The sequence below is a fragment of the Cherax quadricarinatus genome, chromosome 39 (genome assembly GCF_038502225.1).
Source record: "Cherax quadricarinatus isolate ZL_2023a chromosome 39, ASM3850222v1, whole genome shotgun sequence".
Classification (NCBI taxonomy): Eukaryota; Metazoa; Arthropoda; class Malacostraca; order Decapoda; family Parastacidae; genus Cherax; species Cherax quadricarinatus.
Window position 1 is genome coordinate 16,677,594 of NC_091330.1, and position 20,305 is coordinate 16,697,898.

General features: G+C 42.5%; 1 protein-coding gene and 1 long non-coding RNA gene across 4 annotated transcripts in view; both read left to right on the top strand.

The window, feature by feature from the left end:
- The first annotated feature begins 295 nt into the window (after window positions 1-295).
- Window positions 296-6,614, top strand: LOC138853774 (uncharacterized). Its single transcript, XR_011392926.1, has 3 exons — window positions 296-517; window positions 5,026-5,128; window positions 6,478-6,614. It is a non-coding gene; the product is annotated as an uncharacterized lncRNA (long non-coding RNA).
- A 22-nt stretch (window positions 6,615-6,636) lies between these two features.
- LOC128686170 (protein-tyrosine sulfotransferase 2) overlaps window positions 6,637-20,305 on the top strand; it is a 21,448-nt gene continuing 7,779 nt past the window's right edge. For all 3 annotated transcript variants that reach the window (XM_070092456.1, XM_053772953.2, XM_070092457.1), the window contains exons 1-2: window positions 6,637-6,765; window positions 6,874-7,068. In XM_070092456.1, the coding sequence (XP_069948557.1) occupies window positions 6,691-6,765; window positions 6,874-7,068 (270 nt within the window). In that variant the 5' untranslated portion in view covers window positions 6,637-6,690. The remainder of the gene's footprint in view (window positions 6,766-6,873; window positions 7,069-20,305) is intronic.

Consider the following 20,305-nt stretch of genomic DNA (forward strand, 5'->3'; position numbering starts at 1 on the left):
GGATCAAACCGCATTGTCTCCCATTCGTCAGGCGCTCCATGACGCCATCAGCGAGTCATGTTTCCTTTGGGTCATAGTAATATTGAGCTGTATGACCTTTGTGGATTTAGCGCTTGGTTTTGATTATAATATAGTAATATTTAGGGTATAAGGAGAGGACCAAGAGCTTTAGCTTTCATCATCACACTTATTTCAAGACAAAGCTGTGTAAAAACAGCTTGACAACAACGTCATCTATCAACATGTGTGAGGATGCACAGGTGTTTGTGGAAGATCAGTACTGTGTGTGAGTCAGTGGATGGCGGCTGCGACGACCAGCAGAACACCTCTAGAAAAGGAATTAAATACCAAACAAGAAAATTGGAAAAAAAGTGATACAGAATTGTGAAGAGCAAAGGAAGATGAAGAATCAGTATAAACAAGAATGAGTGCAACTTGAATAAAAAAAAATGGAAGAAAAAATTGTGGACAAGAAATCGGCGGTTCAAGATGGGGCTGATTCGTCGACAAAGACGAAGTATGTTGTGTCGTTATTGTAATCAGGAAGCGCTAAACTCGTATCTGTCATACAGTGCATAGGGAATGGAAAGCAATCAGATTATATCCGAGGAACGGGAGGCTAGACCTCTCACCGGTGATAAGGCACCTCCATGAGTGCAGTGATCTTTGTGTTGGGTTCCTGATTGTTGGTGGTGTGATTCATGTTTTGTGATTGTTTGTGCTGTTATGATTATAATAATAAAATGCTTTGTTTGTATGGTTGATGTGAAACCTGCCCATGCGGGTATGTGGCGGCGTTTTATTCGTCAGGAAACATGCTGACTCGTTCAGTAGTTCAGCATACACTAGTTCACCCTAGTTAGGTCCTGTACACACACACATGCACACACACACATACACACACACACACACACACACACATACATACACACATACATATACATACACACACACACACACACATACACACACACACATACACACACACACACACACACACACACACACACACACACACACACACACACAAATAGATTCGAAATTCTGATTACAAAAAGAAAAAAAAAATCTAATCAAAATAAATAATAGAAAGTCAATACCGTGACTGGAACGGTGCACAAATAACCTGCACCGTAGAACAGTGAAGCTGAGGACCAAGTATCGGTCAGACGTGGAAATTTTTTACATAATTTCCTAAATATAGAACATATAAATGAATAATATAATAATTGTGTAATAAAATATGATGCTGATTTGACCCTTTCGAGAAATTTCGAGAGAGAGGGGGGGGGGTAGAACAGCTGCTGAGTGACGCCAGGGAGACGCCATGTTGAATTTAACATGTTAGCGATAAACGAGTGGTGTAATGTAATCAGGCATTCTCGAGGACCAAATTGGGATTTTTCGGCCTGAATTTGTAATCGGAACGCGTGTTAATGTCCCCTGCTGAAGAATTGGGACAGGAAATTTGCGGGACCTCAAGAATTGCGTGTAGAAGACGAGAAAATAAAGGACTTAATGAATCCTTCCCAACAACACACCTTAGCTAAGTGATGCTTACTCATAAATTACAGTAGTTTTTGCATTGATTATCGTAAATCCTAGCTGTTAGGGTATAGTTAGGGTGTGTTCCATCAACATTAAGTGTCTTTCAGTAAATAAGTGGTAAGTATTAATATCAGTCAAACAATCAAGTTTATTCTCTATATAGATTACAATGTGGGGTTTACAGGTTTTGGATATTGTGTGGTTTACATGTTATAAAGTACTAAATACAGAGGGGGCCACCAAGACACTTAGCATGGCTAGGCATTTCGGGCAGACTTAGCAATGTAAATGCTGATAAATTAGACACATGTGCAACTCTTGGGTATCTTTATTGAGGAAACGTTTCGCCACACAGTGGCTTCATCAGTCCATACAAAGGAGAATCTTGAAGAACAGGAGGAGAATGAGGTAATCAGTCCCTCAACCTTGAGTCGATGTGGTCAGTCCATCAATCTTGAATAGAATACGGCATACGTGCTGAGAAGGAGCTTATAAACCGTTGGCAGGAGAGGTGCAGCAGTCATAGGTGGTGTAACATTTGTTCAATGTTGAAGTAGGTCGTGCCCAAGAATTAGGCAAGCGAAGAATTCCCAAGTATTAAGATCCCAAGAAGTTGCAGTGTCTGACAGGTTTGTAGATGAATGGTTCAGAGAACCGACATGTTGATAAATTAGACACATGTGCAACTCTTGGGTATCTTTATTGAGGAAACGTTTCGCCACACAGTGGCTTCATCAGTTTATTTATCAACATGTCGGTTCTCTGAACCATTCACCTACAAACCTGTCAGACACTGCAACTTCTTGGGATCTTAATACTTGGGAATTCTTCGCTTGCCTAATTCTTGGGCACGACCTACTTCAACATTGAACAAATGTTACACCACCTATGACTGCTGCACCTCTCCTGCCAACGGTTTATAAGCTCCTTCTCAGCACGTATGCCGTATTCTATTCAAGATTGATGGACTGACCACATCGACTCAAGGTTGAGGGACTGATTACCTCATTCTCCTCCTGTTCTTCAAGATTCTCCTTTTTATGGACTGATGAAGCCACTGTGTGGCGAAACGTTTCCTCAATAAAGATACCCAAGAGTTGCACATGTGTCTAATTTATCAACATGTCGGTTCTCTGAACCATTCATCTACAAATGTAAATGCTTTTGTTTTGGCACAATACACAGGTTCTATATTGTAGTATCACAGGAAAACTTATGACTTGTTAGGATTCATTATTTTATGATTAAGATTCGTATTTCCGTGATTATAGACAAGTGGGTGAGTGTAAGTGTGAACAGGTGGTTTTCATGTAGTTAGTTGACGGGGTGTATCAGGGAGATAAGATGTTGTCTAACGGTAGTTTTGAAGGTGATGAATGTGTCTGCAGTTCTAGAGCTTTCAGGTAGGGTGTTCCAGAATTTAGGCCCTTTGACATACATAGAATTTTTGTAAAGGTTTAGTCGGACACGGGGAATGTCATAGAGATGTTTGTGTCTGGTGTGCCTGTGGGTCCTGTCACAACTATCAAGAAAGCATTTTAGGTCAAGGTTAATATTGGAATTTAAGGTCCTGTAGATGTAGATTGCACAGTAATAAGTGTGGATGTTTTGAACAGGGAGTAAGTTTAGATCTATGAATAGTGGGGGGGGGGGTGTTGCCAGGGATGGGATTTAGGGATTGTTATTGCAGCTTTTTGTTGGGTTATTATTGGCTTTAGATGTGTTGCTGCAGTTGATCCCCAAGCACAAATAGCATAGGTGAGGTATGGACAAATGAGTGAATGGCATAGTGTGAGAAGGGCAGTCTGCGGCACGTAGTATCGTATCTTGGAGAGGATTCCAACCGTTTTGGATACTTTTTTTGTTATGTGTTGGATATGGGTACTGAAATTCAGGTTGTTGTCGAGGTATAGGCCTAGGAATTTGCCCTCATTATGTCTGGCAATTAGAGTGTTGTCGATCTTAATGTTAAGTTGCGCAACACCTGCTCTGCTACCAAACATAATGTAGTAGGTTTTGTCAGTGTTAAGTGTAAGTTTATTGGCTGTCATCCAAGTCGATATTTTGAGCAGCTCCTTGTTAACAATGGTGTTGAGGGTGGCAAGATTAGGGTGAGAGATGACATAAGTCGTGTCATCAGCAAAGAGAATGGGTTTCAGGTGTTGGGATACGTTTGGAAGATCATTGATGTAAATGAGGAAGAGCAGGGGACCAAGGACACTTCCCTGCGGAACTCCAGTATCAAGTGGCCGTGTTGATGAGGCTGTGTCTTTAATGGTGACTTACTAATACCTATTAGTAAGGTAGGATTTGAAATATGCAAGCGCATGGCCTCTTATACCATAATGGTCAAGTTTGTGGAGTAGGATGTCGTGGTCTACTGTGTCAAAAGCTTTTCTTAGGTCAATAAAAATTCCTAGCGGATATTCGTTCTTTTCCAATGCTGTGTAAAGCAGATCTAGCATTTGTACAATTGCATCATCAGTGTTTTTATTTTTCCTGAATCCAAATTGGCAGGGGATGAGTATGTTTCTTTTGTGTATCCAGCAAGCCTAATCTTATACAGCCTACACAACTTCAATTTACCAGAGTAGCTGGTTTTAATATTATAATTATTAATTTAATATCAGGTCTAGCTTTTTGTGAGAGTGGTAGGGAATGGGCATCAAAGGGGTAACTGTTCAGTGACCTGCTGTAACTTACCTCACCCAAATTACTTGCAGGTAGTAATTCAGGTAATGCCCTGTAAACCTCATGCAGGTAATTTGCTCCAATAATAATAATAATAATTTTCACAGACTTGGACCATGGGTGACTAGTTAATGGTCCAAGTCGGATCGAAACGTCGTCATAAGTTTGTCTCCTACATGCCTGTTAGAGTAATCTCAAAATAAATTCTGTCAGTAAGAATAAAAAAATTAATCATAAATCCTGGACGACCCATCACGAAGCTCAGTATTATTATCAAATTAAGCGCTAAAACCGAGTCATATAATGACTCGGTGCAAGACCCACTCATATCCAACCCCTCTCACTCATGTATTTATCCAACCTAAATTTGAAACTACCGAAGGTTTTAGCTTCGATAACCCTACTAGGCAGACCGTTCCATCAACTACCCTATTACCAAACCAATACTTTCCTTTATCCTTTCTAAATCTAAACTTATCTAAATTGAATCCATTATTGCGGGTTCTCTTACGGAGGAATATCCTCAAACTCTTATTTATATCCCCTTTGTTAATACTCATCTTCCACTTATACACTTCGATCATGTCTCCCTCATTCTTCGTCTTACAAGCGAATGTAATTTAAGGGACATTAGTCTTTGGAATGTAGATAAATCGTTCAGAGAACCAACTTCAATCTTTCTTCATACGGAAGATTTCTAATGCTAAGTATTAATTTAATCATTCTACGCTGAATATTTTTTAACGAATTTATATCCATCCTCCCTATCGTGTTGGTCTCCATCAGCGAGGTACTGACGGTGGTGGCGAAATTGTTGGTGCTGGTTGTGTTGGTGGGGATTTCTCTCTCTCTCCCCTCCCCCGCTGATGTATCTCTCCACCACGTACAGGTAGGTAAACTAAATATTACTCATAATTTATTTTCTCTCTCTCTCTCTCTCTCTCTCTCTCTCTCTCTCTCTCTCTCTCTCTCTCTCTCTCTCTCTCTCTCTCTCTCTCTCTCTCACGAAAGGCCTTGATCTATCATTCTACTCCCCCCGTGGTTGTTTTGCATCTTGTATCGCTTGGTTTGCTTGGTCTTCAACTTCCAACTGTGTCCCCTTGTTGCTGTGTCCCATCTCTGGAACATTCTTTGTCCACCTTGTCAATTCCTCTCAGTATTTTGTATGTCGTTATCATGTTCCCCCTATTTCTCCTGTCCCCCAGTGTCGTCAGGTTGATTTCCCTTAACCTCTCCTCGTAGGACATACCTCTTAGCTCTGGGACTAGTCTTGTTGCAAACCTTTGCACTTTCTCTAGTTTCTTTACGTGCTTGGCTAGGTGTGGGTTCCAGACTGGTGCCGCATACTCCAATATGGGCCTAACGTACACGGTGTACAGGGTCCTGAATGATTCCTTATTAAGATGTCGGAATGTTGTTCTGAGGTTTGCTAGGCGCTCATATGCTGCAGCAGTTATTTGGTTGATGAGTGCCTCAGGAGATGTGCCTGGTGTTATACTCACCCCAAGATCTTTTTCCTTGAGTGAGGTTTGTAGTCTCTGGCCCCCTAGACTGTATTCCGTCTGCGGTCTTCTTTGCCCTTCCCCAATCTTCATGACTTTGCACTTGGTGGGGTTGAACTCCAGGAGCCAATTGCTGGACCAGGTCTGCAGCCTGTCCAGATCCCTTTGTAGTTCTGCCTGGTCTTCGATCGAACGAATTCCTCTCATCAACTTCATGTCATCTGCAAACGGGAACACTTCGGAGTTTATTCCTTCCGTCATGTCGTTCACAAATACCAGAAACAGCACTGGTCCTAGGACTGACCCCTGTGGGACCCCGCTGGTCACAGGTGCCCACTCTGACACCTCGCCACGTACCATGACTCGCTGCTGTCTTCCTGACAAGTATTCCCTGATTCACTGTAGTGCCTTCCCTGTTATCCCTGCTTGGTCCTCCAGTTTTTGCCCTAATCTCTTGTGTGGAACTGTGTCAAACGCCTCCTTGCAATCCAAGAAAATGCAATCCACCCACCCCTCTCTCTCTCTCTCGTGTGTGTGTGTGTGTGTGTGTGTGTGTGTGTGTGTGTGTGTTGGAAATAGGGCTCTAGTTGCATATTGCAAATCCCTGTACATGAGTTGACCCATGACACACCCTCTTGCCACTCATAAATAACAGGCTCACTATATTGCCTGAAAGCCATGAAAAGACGAAATAATGAAAGCCACGGGTGACTGACTCATTTTGTAATCCTCCCAGGTGCCACCAACCCCTGGGGAGACGTGTTCCACCACCATGAGTGCCACTAGGCACACCCTTGCACTCTCACCCTTGGAGGAGGAGGTGCTCACCCCCCTGGAGCCCTTCATTATGTTGAGTGGGCTGCCGGGGGCGGAGACGAGACTGATGAGAGCCTTGCTGGACGACCATCCACAAGTGAGGTGCGGGGAGAGCCTGGGAGTCATCCATAACATGGTTAGACTCTGGCGCACCTTCACCGCCCCAGCAGAAAGGCAGAGGCTCCAGCTGGCTGGTATATCTCAGATGGTGAGATCACGCTGGTGTGGATGAGGTGGTGGTAGTGTTAATATTATTATTGTTATAAAATGGTAAACCCGTGATCACTCAGCGCTAAGTTAACGTTGCCTCCTGCAGGTGGTGATGGAGGCGGCGCAATTGTTTCTACTGGATGTGTTGGCCAACAATGGCCCCTCAGCGTCCCGCCTCTGTACCAGGGACGTCCTGGCCCTCACCGGGGGTGTCTTCTTGAAGACTCTCTTCCCAAATGTCAAATTCATCTTCCTGGTCAGGGACACCAGGGCCGCCGCCACTCATCTAGTTCACAGACAGGTAAGATGGGAGAGAGAAGGATGAGAGAACAGTACGATCCCGTATTGCATGACCCTAGTTCCTTGCACGTCAGTGCAGACTGCGGTATAAGTTTATAATATTGTGAAGTATTGGTATTGAACTGGTACTCACAAGTTATCACATAGACACTAGTATCCATATTTTTCAATAAAAATGGCCTTCCACTAAGAAACTCCAGCTATGTAGCCAAACTACAGACAAATTCTCTTATCTCAGGGGAACTAATATTGAAAAATACTCAAGCACATTCTGAATGAAGTCAGTCGGTATTTGAATGATCAAGTTATCAGGTGAAAGGTGAAGGCAATTACATGAGGTACTCAAAATTATCGCATGAATATCAGTATTTTAATTTTCCCACAATATTTTATTAAAAAAGGACAACTAGATTAGTACAAATAGGAAGCATGTCTGTGTGGCACTCAGCAGACGGAGGATCGAGCCTCCACTACGCCTCTTCCTGAATGACCCTCGTGAATGTAGTGCCTAACATGAATTTTTAAATTAAAAATTAATTATAATAAAGAAAAGGCAAAGTAGGATCAACATTCCAAAATTTAATCCTTTCTCCAAGTATGATTTATCAGAGTTTAAAGTTTAAGTCAATAAGTATGTAAGTAAGACGTGATATATCAGCCTTATAAGCCTTCTGTTCTTTTATTATGTTTACATTTGATTGATAATATGATAAATCACGAAAACGCTTGGAAGTTCACTATTTTTCACAGTGGTGGTTGTGTTGCATACACACCTGCGACCATAATTAGGTGAGTATGCACACACACACACACGTGTATATATATATATATATATATATATATATATATATATATATATATATATATATATATATATATATATATATATATATATATATATGTCGTGCCTAATAGGCAGAACTTGCGATCTTGGCTTAAATAGCAACGCTCATCTTGCCATATAGGACAAGTGAAAATTTGTGTATGCAATAATTTCGCCAAAATCATTCTGAACCTAACGAAAAAAAAATTATTTCACTGTGTTTGTTTAGTATTAAATTATTGTAAACAAATCTAAAATATATTATGTTGGGTTAGGCTAAAATAAATTGTTATTGTTATAATAAGGTTAGGTAAGTTTTCTAAGATTCTTTTGGAGCAAAATTAAAATTTTTTATATTAACATTAATGAAAAAATATATCTTTAAACGTATAAGAGATAATTTTAGAAAGGACTTAATTTTAAATGAGTTCTTGCTAATTGACCAGTTTTGCATATTCTGCACGACATATATATATATATATATATATATATATATATATATATATATATATATATATATATATATATATATATATATATATATATATATATATATATATATATATATATTTTTATCACACTGGCCGATTCCCACCAAGGCAGGGTGGCCCGAAAAAGAAAAACTTTCACCATCATTCACTCCATCACTGTCTTGCCAGAAGGGTGCTTTACACTACAGTTTTTAAACTGCAACATTAACACCCCTCCTTCAGAGTGCAGGCACTGTACTTCCCATCTCCAGGACTCAAGTCCGGCCGGCCGGTTTCCCTGAACCCCTTCATAAATGTTACTTTGCTCACACTCCAACAGCACGTCAAGTATTAAAAACCATTTGTCTCCATTCACTCCTATCAAACACGCTCACGCATACCTGCTGGAAGTCCAAGCCCCTCGCACACAAAACCTTTACCCCCTCTCTCCAACCTTTCCTAGGCCGACCCCTACCCCGCCTTCCTTCCACTACAGACTGATACACTCTTGAAGTCATTCTGTTTCGCTCCATTCTCTCTACATGTCCGAACCACCTCAACAACCCTTCCTCAGCCCTCTGGACAACAGTTTTGGTAATCCCGCACCTCCTCCTAACTTCCAAACTACGAATTCTCTGCATTATATTCACACCACACATTGCCCTCAGACATGACATCTCCACTGCCTCCAGCCTTCTCCTCGCTGCAACATTCATCACCCATGCTTCACACCCATATAAGAGTGTTGGTAAAACTATACTCTCATACATTCCCCTCTTTGCCTCCAAGGACAAAGTTCTTTGTCTCCACAGACTCCTAAGTGCACCACTCACTCTTTTCCCCTCATCAATTCTATGATTCACCTCATCTTTCATCGATCCATCCGCTGACACGTCCACTCCCAAATATCTGAATACATTCACCTCCTCCATACTCTCTCCCTCCAATCTGATATCCAATCTTTCATCACCTAATCTTTTTGTTATCCTCATAACCTTACTCTTTCCTGTATTCACCTTTAATTTTCTTCTTTTGCACACCCTACCAAATTCATCCACCAATCTCTGCAACTTCTCTTCAGAATCTCCCAAGAGCACAGTGTCATCAGCAAAGAGCAGCTGTAACAACTCCCACTTTGTGTGTGATTCTTTATCTTTTAACTCCACGCCTCTTGCCAAGACCCTCGCATTTACTTCTCTTACAACCCCATCTATAAATATATTAAACAACCACGGTGACATCACACATCCTTGTCTAAGGCCTACTTTTACTGGGAAATAATTTCCCTCTTTCCTACATACTCTAACTTGAGCCTCACTATCCTCGTAAAAACTCTTCACTGCTTTCAGTAACCTACCTCCTACACCATACACTTGCAACATCTGCCACATTGCCCCCCTATCCACCCTGTCATACGCCTTTTCCAAATCCATAAATGCCACAAAGACCTCTTTAGCCTTATCTAAATACTGTTCACTTATATGTTTCACTGTAAACACCTGGTCCACACACCCCCTACCTTTCCTAAAGCCTCCTTGTTCATCTGCTATCCTATTCTCCGTCTTACTCTTAATTCTTTCAGTAATAACTCTACCATACACTTTACCAGGTATACTCAGCAGACTTATCCCCCTATAATTTTTTCACTCTCTTTTATCCCCTTTGCCTTTATACAAAGGAACTATGCATGCTCTCTGCCAATCCCTAGGTACCTTACCCTCTTCCATACTTTTATTAAATAATTGCACCAACCACTCCAAAACTATATCCCCACCTGCTTTTAACATTTCTATCTTTATCCCATCAATCCCGGCTGCCTTACCCCCTTTCATTTTACCTACTGCCTCACGAACTTCCCCCACACTCACAACTGGCTCTTCCTCACTCCTACATATATATATATATATATATATATATATATATATATATATATATATATATATATATATATATATATATATATATATATATATATATATATATATATATATATATATATATATGTCGTGCCGAATATGTAAAATTGGTCAATTAGAAAGAACTCGTTTAAAATTAAGTGCTTTTTGAAATTTTCTCTTGTACGTTTAAAGATATATTTTTTTCATTAATGTTAATGTAAAAAAATTTAATTTTGCACCAAAAGAATCTTAGAAAACTTACCTAACCTTATTATAACAAGAACAATTTATTTTAGCCTAACCCAACTAAATATATTTTAAATACGTTTACAATAATTTAGTACTAAACAAACACAATCAAATATATTTTTTTCGTTATGTTCAGAATGATTTTGACGAAATTATTGCATACACAAATTTTCACTTGTCCTATATGGCAAGATGAGCGTTGCTATTTAAGCCAAGATCGCAAGTTCTGCCTATTTAGCACGACATATATATATATATATATATATATATATATATATATATATATATATATATATATATATATATATATATATATATATATATATATATATATACATACAGTGGAACCTCAAATTTCGAACGTATCACTTATCGAACGTTTCAAAAAATAGAACCTTTTTTCGTACCAACTTTGTTCCTATTATTGAACGTGCCCCTATTTTCGGACTGCCGGGTACCGGACCTGTTCGCCAGCCTGCTCTATCCGCATCCCCGCGCAGGCGCCGTGAGCCAGTCAGGCTTTGTTGATGCTTGAGTGAACACTAACCTGCGCTCTCATTCAAACATTTTATGATTATTTCATTGTGTTCAGTGCTTGTGGGACTGAAATAAGCTACCATGGGCCCAAAGAAACTTGCTAGTGGTAACACCTTGGTAAAGAAAGTGAGAAACACCATAGATGTGAAGAAGGAAATAATACAGAAGTATGAGAGTGGTGTGAGACTTGCTGAGCTTGCCAGGATGTATGGGAAAAACAAGTCGACCATCGGTTCTATCCTGGCAAAGAAAGCACAAATCAAGGAAGCTGATGTTGCGAAAGGTGTTAATATGCTAACCAAAAAACAGACCACAAATAGCTGAAGAGGTTGAGAAGTTGTTGCTGGTGTGGATCAAGGATAAAGAGATGGTAGGTGATAGTGTTTCAGAGACGATTATTTGCGAAAAGGCAAGGTAGTTGCATGCCAGTCTGGTACAGAAAACTCCTGGAACCAGTTCAGTGACAGAATCATGTCCCATTTTAGGGAAATGTTAAAGAGGCACCAGAAACAGAGGACTGTGGACAGTTATTTTGTGAGACAGGGGTCCAGTGACTCTCAAGCTGGTCCTAGTGGCATTAAAAGACAGAGAAGGGAAGTAACCCCAGAGAGGGCTTTACCTGACGTCCTCATGGAGGGGGATTCTCCTTCCCAACACTAACTCCAACTCCCTCTCTCCTCCTCACTATCTTCCAGATGCCATCACCAATCTTCAATAAAGGTAAGTAAAAATGTTATTTTATATTTATATACTTAATTGAACACAATAGTATTTGTTGTATGTAAAACTGTAATTAATCTCTACAAAATGTATTTTTTTGTTAATATTTTTGGGTTTCTGGAATGGATTAATTGTATTACCTTATTATAACAAGAGTAATTTATTTTAGCCTAACCCAACTAAATATATTTTAGATTTGTTTACAATAATTTAATACTAAACAAACACAGTGAAATATATGTTTTTCGTTAGGTTCAGAATGATTTTGGCGAAATTATTGCATACACAAATTTTCACTTGTCCTATATGGCAAGATGAGCGTTGCTATTTAAGCCAAGATCGCAAGTTCTGCCTATTCGGCACGACATTATATATATATATATATATATATATATATATATATATATATATATATATATATATATATATATATATATATATAGTGTGTGTGTGTGTTTATTACTAAATTATTGTAAACTTATTTAAAATGTATTTAGATGGATTAGGGTAAATTAAATTGCTCTTGTTATAATAAGGTTAGGTAAGTTTTCTAAAGTTCTTTTCGTACAAAATTATTAATTTTTATATTAACAAAAATGAAAAAAACAATATATCTTTAAACATTTTTTTTAATATGATGGGGTCCACCTCTGGTGTAAATTGTGGGACCCACAGCCTCGGAGAAGTGGATAAAAAGGCTTCAAGGAAGAATATTTGGATTTCTTCCTGAAGCCGTTTGAATATTCCACTTCCCCTACCACCCCATCTTTTCATATTTTTTTTTTTACCAATAGGAATATTTTATTACATAATATGGTACAGAAGATTTAAGAGATACATTGTTGATATAAAGGTGGCATATACGGTACATCTTGTTACGTGTGTATCACCGATTATAAGGCGAAAATCTCATCCAGCTCCTCAGAGCTGGGGCGTGTGCCCAAAATACAGCAAGCATTACCCCTCTGAACAGCCGCACTGAGCCGCTGGAACAGAAAACTAGCTGCTCTAGGATCCCTAGTTACCCTGGTGAGTCTTTTTCCCAACTTCTTAAGGAATTTAGATACATTTCTTTCCCCATGAGCTAAGGTTCTCTGAGCCTATGGGAACAAACATATAATGATGGGCAAGTTCTCCATATTTTCTAGACTTTTGGGACTCCCTGAAGCCGGCAGCCCCTCCTTCCTCCCTGGTGTATTGGAGATAGGTATCAGCCAAGGTAGATGCACATGTATAGTCCCACACCACCTGCTTCCCATCTGTCCAGGCTTGAAGGGTGATACCATCTGGACACTTCTGGCTGCCATCAGATCTGCATAGCTCGGGTGGCTCCCTTACTGCTGGGCATCCGGCTGTTGTGAGGCTCCTCTTGATAATGTTATTAACCTCCTTATATCTTGCAATCTTTCCCTCGGATTTACGGCACACAAGACCATGGTACCCGAATCGGTCTGCTGCTTCACTGCCACAAATACACCTGTGTTCGGCGAGAATAGGGGCGGCAAGTCGAAGGGCAATTCCGATGCGGATGGTCTGTGGGTCGAGGCGTGTGCCAAGGGTGGAGTTGGGAACAGCCAACAGAAAGTCCCCTGCATGAGGAGCTCTCACTGCCAGGAAGCGGGCTCTACCCTTCCCTGACACACACTGAAGCATTGTTAAGGCTATATTTTCCACTATTGGACCATCCAAGTGCGATTGTTTGTAGTTGTTGGGGAGAGCAAGTCTGGTTTCAGAGCCCATTAGATTATCCCACAGCATGGCTTCGTTAACGACGTTTGGTCATGAACTCCAACCTTGTCCCTAAGATGTTCAGAGAGAATCGCTGTTACAAGCTATCTGGATGCAATACATGAGGACAGAAAAGCAGGTAGCGCAATCTGTGATGACTTGCGGACACCAATGCCTCCTAGTCTGACTGGAAGTGTAGCTTGGTTCCACTGCCCGTCTTCTAGAGTAAGGTTAAGTACTTTCGTAAAAATCTGCCTCAGGATACTGTCATATTCGTGCAGTATAGGGTTATCATATGAAAGTGAACATCTTAGGAAATATGTCAACCTGGGCAGACTCAAGCACTTTGTAAGAAGGTACAAGACATCGTGGGTGTCCAGATTGCCTATTCGTTGTTCCATTTTCCTTAACTCTTCCAATTTCTTCCTGAGAATTGTGTCAATGGCATTGCTTCCCAGAGGTGCTCCTAGCAAGACACTATTTGTGGGGGCAATGACTGCTGCTCCTGGTAGTTTTGATCTCACTGCATTTATAACTTGTTGACTGACTGAGATGATTTCACATTTGAATGGATTCAGAATGAGACTCATTTCCTGTCCCCGTGTCATTACCTGTGTAAGATCATGTAGGAGGGACTCCTTTGTACCTGCTAGTGTGCCATCATCTAGGAACCAGATGTTTAGCTCGCTGGTCAGTCTGACTGTGATTTCCCTAACTGCTATACAGAAGAGAAATGGTGCAAGAGGATCTCCTTGTTGGACACCCTCCGAACCTACGAACCTCGGAACAAGGCACGCAGTGCTTTACCAATCTACCCACACTGGACCAATGCCTTGGAGTCCAGCTTGCGCTAGACTTTGATCCAAGGCAGCCAACTTTCAGGGAGAAGGCTTACAGCTTTTCATCTCATCCCCTGTATGCATCAGCCTATCTAGAGATATTAACAATGCAAGGAATTCGCAAGAGCAGGCGAAATATACACAAACACTGATCTCTGGCTGAAGGAGACTCAAACCTACGAACCTTGGAACAAGATACGCAGTACTTTACCAATCTACCCACACTGGACCAATACCTTGGAGTCCAGCTTGTGCTAGACTTTGATCCAAGGCAGCCAGCTTTCAGGGGGAAGGCTTACAGCTTTTCATCTCATCCCCTGCATGCATCAGCCTGCATGCATTTCGCCTGCTCTTGCGAATTCCTTGCATTGTTAATATCTCTAGTAATACTGATGCATGCAGGGGATGAGATGAAAAGCTGTAAGCCTTCTCCCTGAAAGCTGGCTGCCTTGGATTAAAGTCTAGCGCAAGCTGAACTCCAAGGTATTGGTCCAGTGTGGGTAGATTGGTAAAGCACTGCGTACCTTGTTCCAAGGTTCGTAGGTTCGAGTCTCCTTCAGCCAGAGATCAGTGTTTATATATATATATATGTGTGTGTGTGTGTGTGTACTCACCTAATTGTACTCACCTAATTGTACTCACCTAATTGTGGTTGCAGGGGTCGAGACTCAGCTCCTGGCCCCGCCTCTTCACTGATTGCTACTGGATCCTCTCTCTCTCTCTGCTTCCTGAGCTTTGTCATACCTCTTCTTAAAACTATGTATGGTTCCTGCCTCCACTACTTCACTTGCTAGGCTATTCCACTTGCTGACAACTCTATGACTGAAGAAATACTTCCTAACGTCCCTGTGACTCGTCTGAGTCTTCAGCTTCCAGTTGTGACCCCTTGTCCCTGTGTCCCCTCTCTGGAACATCCTATCTCCGTCCACCTTGTCTATTCCCCGCAGTATCTTGTATGTCGTTATCATGTCTCCCCTGACCCTTCTGTCCTCCAGTGTCGTCAGTCCGATTTCCCTTAACCTTTCCTCGTACGACATTCCCTTGAGCTCTGGGACTAGCCTTGTTGCAAACCTTTGTACTTTCTCTAACTTCTTGATGTGCTTGACCAGGTGTGGGTTCCAGACTGGTGCTGCATACTCCAGTATGGGCCTAACATACACAGTGTACAGTGTCTTGAACGATTCCTTATTAAGGTATCGGAACGCTATTCTCAGGTTTGCCAGGCGCCCGTATGCTGCAGCGGTTATTTGGTTGATGCGTGCCTCCGGTGATGTGCTCGGTGTTATGGTCACCCCAAGGTCTTTCTCCCTGAGTGAGGTCTGTAGTCTTTGTCCACCTAGCCTATACTCTGTCTGCGGTCTTCTTTGCCCCTCCCCAATCTTCATGACTTTGCATTTGGCTGGATTGAATTCGAGAAGCCAGTTGCTGGACCACATGTCCAGCCTGTCCAGGTCTCTTTGCAGTCCTGCCTCATCCTCCTCCGATTTAATTCTTCTCATCAACTTCACGTCATCTGCGAACAGGGACACTTCAGAGTCTATTCCTTCCATCATGTCGTTCACATATATAAAAAATAGCACTGGTCCTAGAACTGACCCCTGTGGGACCCCGCTCGTAACAGGCGCCCACTGTGATACCTCTTCACGTACCATGACTCGTTGCTGCCTCCCTGTCAGGTATTCTCTTATCCATTGCAGTGCCCTCCCTTTTACGTGCGCCTGATCCTCCAGCTTCTGCACTAATCTCTTGTGGGGAACTGTGTCAAAGGCCTTCCTGCAGTCTAGGAAAATGCAATCTACCCACCCCTCTCTCTCGTGTCTTACTTCTGTTACCTTGTCATAAAACTCCAGGAGGTTTGTGATACAAGATTTGCCTTCCATGAACCCATGCTGGTTTTCATTTATAATCTTGTTCCTTTCCAGGTGTTCGACCACTCTCCTCCTGATAATCTTCTCCATGACTTTGCACACAATACATGTCAGAGACACAGGTCTGTAGTTTAGTGCCTCGTTTCTGTTTCCTTTCTTAAATATGAGGACTACATTAGCTGTCTTCCATTTCTCAGGTAGTTGCCCAGTTTCAAGGGATGTGTTGAAGATTGTGGTTAGAGGCACGCACAGCATCTCTGCTCCTTCTCTAAGGACCCATGGGGAGATGTTGTCCGGTCCCATCGCCTTTGAGGTGTCAAGGTCACTTAAGAGCTTCTTCACCTCCTCCTCAGTTGTTTGTATGTCATCCAACACTTGTTGGTATATTCATTCTTGATGTTCCCTTCTGTGCTGTCTTCCCACACCCCTTCCTGTCTCTACTGTAAAAACTTCCTTAAATCTCCTGTTCAGCTCCTCACATACCTCCTGATCATTTCTTGTGAGTTCTCCACTTTCTGTCCTTAATCTGATCACCTGGTCTTTGACTGTTGTCTTCCTCCTGATGTGGCTATACAACAGTTTCGGGTCAGTCTTGATTCTCGATGCTATGTCATTTTCATACTGTCGCTGGGCCTCCCTCCTTACCTGTGCGTACTCATTCCTGGCTCTGCGACTGATCTCCCTATTTTCGTGTGTTCTCTGCCTTCTGTAATTTTTCCATTCTCTATTGGACTTTGTTTTTGCCTCCTTACACCGTTGGGTAAACCAGGGGCTCGTTCTGGTCTTCCCGTTGTTACTGTTGCCCTTGGGAATAAACCTTTCCACTGCCTCCTTGCATTTTGTTGTTACATATTCCATCATTTCATTTACTGGCTTTCCTGCCAGTTCTCTGTCCCACTGGACCTCCCGCAGGAAGTTCTTCAACCCTATGTAGTCCCCTCTTTTATAGTCAGGCTTTTCCCATTCAACTCCTGTTATTCTCTCCACTTGCAGCTCTACTATGTATTCAAAGCACAGAACCACGTGGTCGCTAGCTCCTAGGGGACTCTCATACTTGATGTCCTCAATATCTGAGCTGCCCAGGGTGAACACAAGGTCCAATCTTACTAGTTCATCCTCCCCTCTCACTCTGGTAGTGTCCTTAACATGTTGGTGCATGAGGTTTTCCAGCACCACGTCCAACATCCTGGCTCTCCATGTGTGTGTGTGTGAGTGTGCCAGTGTGAGTGTGTGTGTGTGTGTGTGTATACTCACCTATTTGTACTCACCTATTTGTGGTTGCAGGGGTCGAGTCACAGCTCCTGGCCCCGCCTCTTCGCTGATTGCTACTAGGTCCTCTCTCTCCCTGCCCCATGAGCTCTATCATACCTCGCCTTAAAACTATGTATGGTTCCTGCCTCCACCACATCACTTTCTAGGCTATTCCATGGCCTGACTACTCTATGACTGAAGAAATACTTCCTAACATCCCTTTGATTCATCTGAGTCTTCAACTTCCAATTGTGACCTCTTGTGTCTGTATCCCATCTCTGGAACATCCCGTCTTTGTCCACCTTGTCTATTCCGCGCATTATTTTATATGTCGTTATCATGTCTCCCCTGACCCTCCTGTCCTCCAGTGTCGTCAGGCCGATTTCCATCAACCTTTCTTCATAGGACAATCCCCGTAGCTCTGGGACTAGTCTTGTTGCAAACCTTTTCACTTTCTCTAATTTCTTGACGTGCTTGACTAGGTGTGGATTCCAAACTGGTGCTGCATACTCCAGTATGGGCCTGACGTAGATGGTGTACAGAGTCTTAAACGAATCCTTACTGAGGTATCGGAACGCTATCCGTAGGTTTGCCAGGCGCCCGTATGCTGCAGCAGTTATCTGATTGATGTGCGCCTCAGGAGATATGCTCGGTGTTATACTCACCCCCAGATCTTTTTCCTTGAGTGAGGTTTGCAGTCTTTGGCCATCTAAACTATATTGTGTCTGCGGTCTTCTTTGCCCTTCCCCAATCTTCATGACTTTGCATTTGGCAGGGTTAAATTCAAGGAGCCAGTTGCTGGACCAGGCTAGTAGCCTGTCCAGATCTCTTTGTAGTCCTGCCTGATCCTCGTCCGATTCGATTCTTCTCATTAACTTCACATCGTCTGCAAACAAGGACACTTCTGAGTCTATCCCTTCCGTTATGTCGTTCACGTATACCAAGAACAGCACAGGTCCTAGGACTGACCCCTGTGGAACCCCGCTTGCCACAGGCGCCCACTCTGACACCTCGTCGCGTACCATGACTCGTTGTTGCCTCCCTGTCAGATATTCTCTGATCCATTGCAGTGCCTTTCCTGTTATGTGTGCCTGGTCCTCTAGCTTTTGCAGTAGCCTCTTGTGAGGAACTGTGTCGAAAGCCTTCTTGCAGTCCAAAAATACGCAGTCGATCCACCCCTCTCTCTCTTGTCTTACTTCTGTCACCTTGTCATAAAACTCTAGTAGGTTTGTGACACAGGATTTTCCTTCCCTGAAACCGTGCTGGTTGTCAATTATACACTTGTTTCTTTCCAGGTGCCCCACCACTCTCCTCCTGATGATCTTCTCCATGACCTTGCATACTATACACGTTAGTGATACAGGTCTGTAGTTTAGTGCCTCATGTCTGTCTCCCTTTTTAAAAATTGGGACTACATTTGCCATTTTCTATACCTCAGGGAGTTGCCCAGTTTCAAATGATGTGTTGAAGATTTTTGTTAATGGCTCACACAATATCTCTGCTCCCTCTTTAAGGACCCATGGAGAGATGTTGTCTGGTCCCACCGCCTTTGAGGTGTCAAGTTCGCATAGCAGCTTCTTCACCTCCTCCTTGGTTATATGTACCTCATCCGGCACTTGCTGGTGTGCCCCCCTGTTCTGATTTCTTGGAGTCCTACTGGTTTCCACTGTAAATACCTCTTTAAATCTTGTGTTGAGCTCCTGACATACCTCTCGGTCGTTTCTTGTGAATTCCCCATCACCCTTCCTCAGTCTGATTACCTGGTCCTTGACTGTTGTTTTCCTCCTGATGTGGCTGTACAACAGCTTCGGGTCAGTCTTTACTTTTGATGCTATGTCATTTTCATATTGTCTCTGAGCCTCCCTTCTTATCTGTGCATATTCGTTTCTGGCTCTTCGGCTGATTTCTTTATTTTCCTGAGTTCTCTGTCTTCTGTACCTTTTCCATTCTCTAGTACACCTAGTTTTTGCCTCCCTACACCTTTGGGTGAACCAAGGACTCGTTCTGTTCTTCCCATTATTTCTGTTTCCCTTGGGAACAAACCTCTCCTCTGCCTCCTTGCATTTTGTTGCTACATAGTCCATCATTTCTTGTACTGGTTTTCCTGTCAGTTCCCTCTCCCACTGAATGTCTTGAAGGAAGTTCCTCATGCCTGAGTAGTTCCCCCTTTTGTAGTTTGGTTTTTCCCAGCCTATTCCTGCTACTCTCTCCACTTGGAGCTCAACTATGTAGTCGAAGCACAGAACCACATGATCACTAGCTCCCAGGGGCCTTTCATACATGATACCCTCGATGTCCGAACTACTCATGTGTGTGCGTGTGTGTGTGTGTGTGTGTGTGTGTGTGTGTGTGTGTGTGTGTGTGTGTGTGCGTACGTGTGCGTGTGTGCGTGCGTGTGTGCGTGTGTGTGTGTGTGTGTGTGTGTGTGTGTGTGTGTGTGTGCGTGTACTCACCTATTTGTACTCACCTATTTGTGGTTGCAGGGGTCGAGTCTTAGCTCCTGGCTCCGCCTCTTCACCGGTTGCTACTGGGCCCTCTCTCTCCCCGCTCCATGAGCTTTATCAAACCTCGTCTTAAAACTGTGTATGGTTCCTGCCTCCACTACGTCATTTTCTAGGCTATTCCACTGCCTTACAACTCTATGACTGAAGAAATACTTCCTACTATCTCTCTGACTCATTTGTGTCTTCAACTTCCAATTGTGGCCTCTTGTTTCTGTGTCCCCTCCCTGGAACATCCTGTCTTTGTCCACCTTGTCTATTCCACGGAGTATTTTATATGTCGTTATCATGTCTCCCCTGACCCTCCTGTCCTCCAGTGTCGTCAGGCCGATTTCCCTTAATCTTTTTTCATAG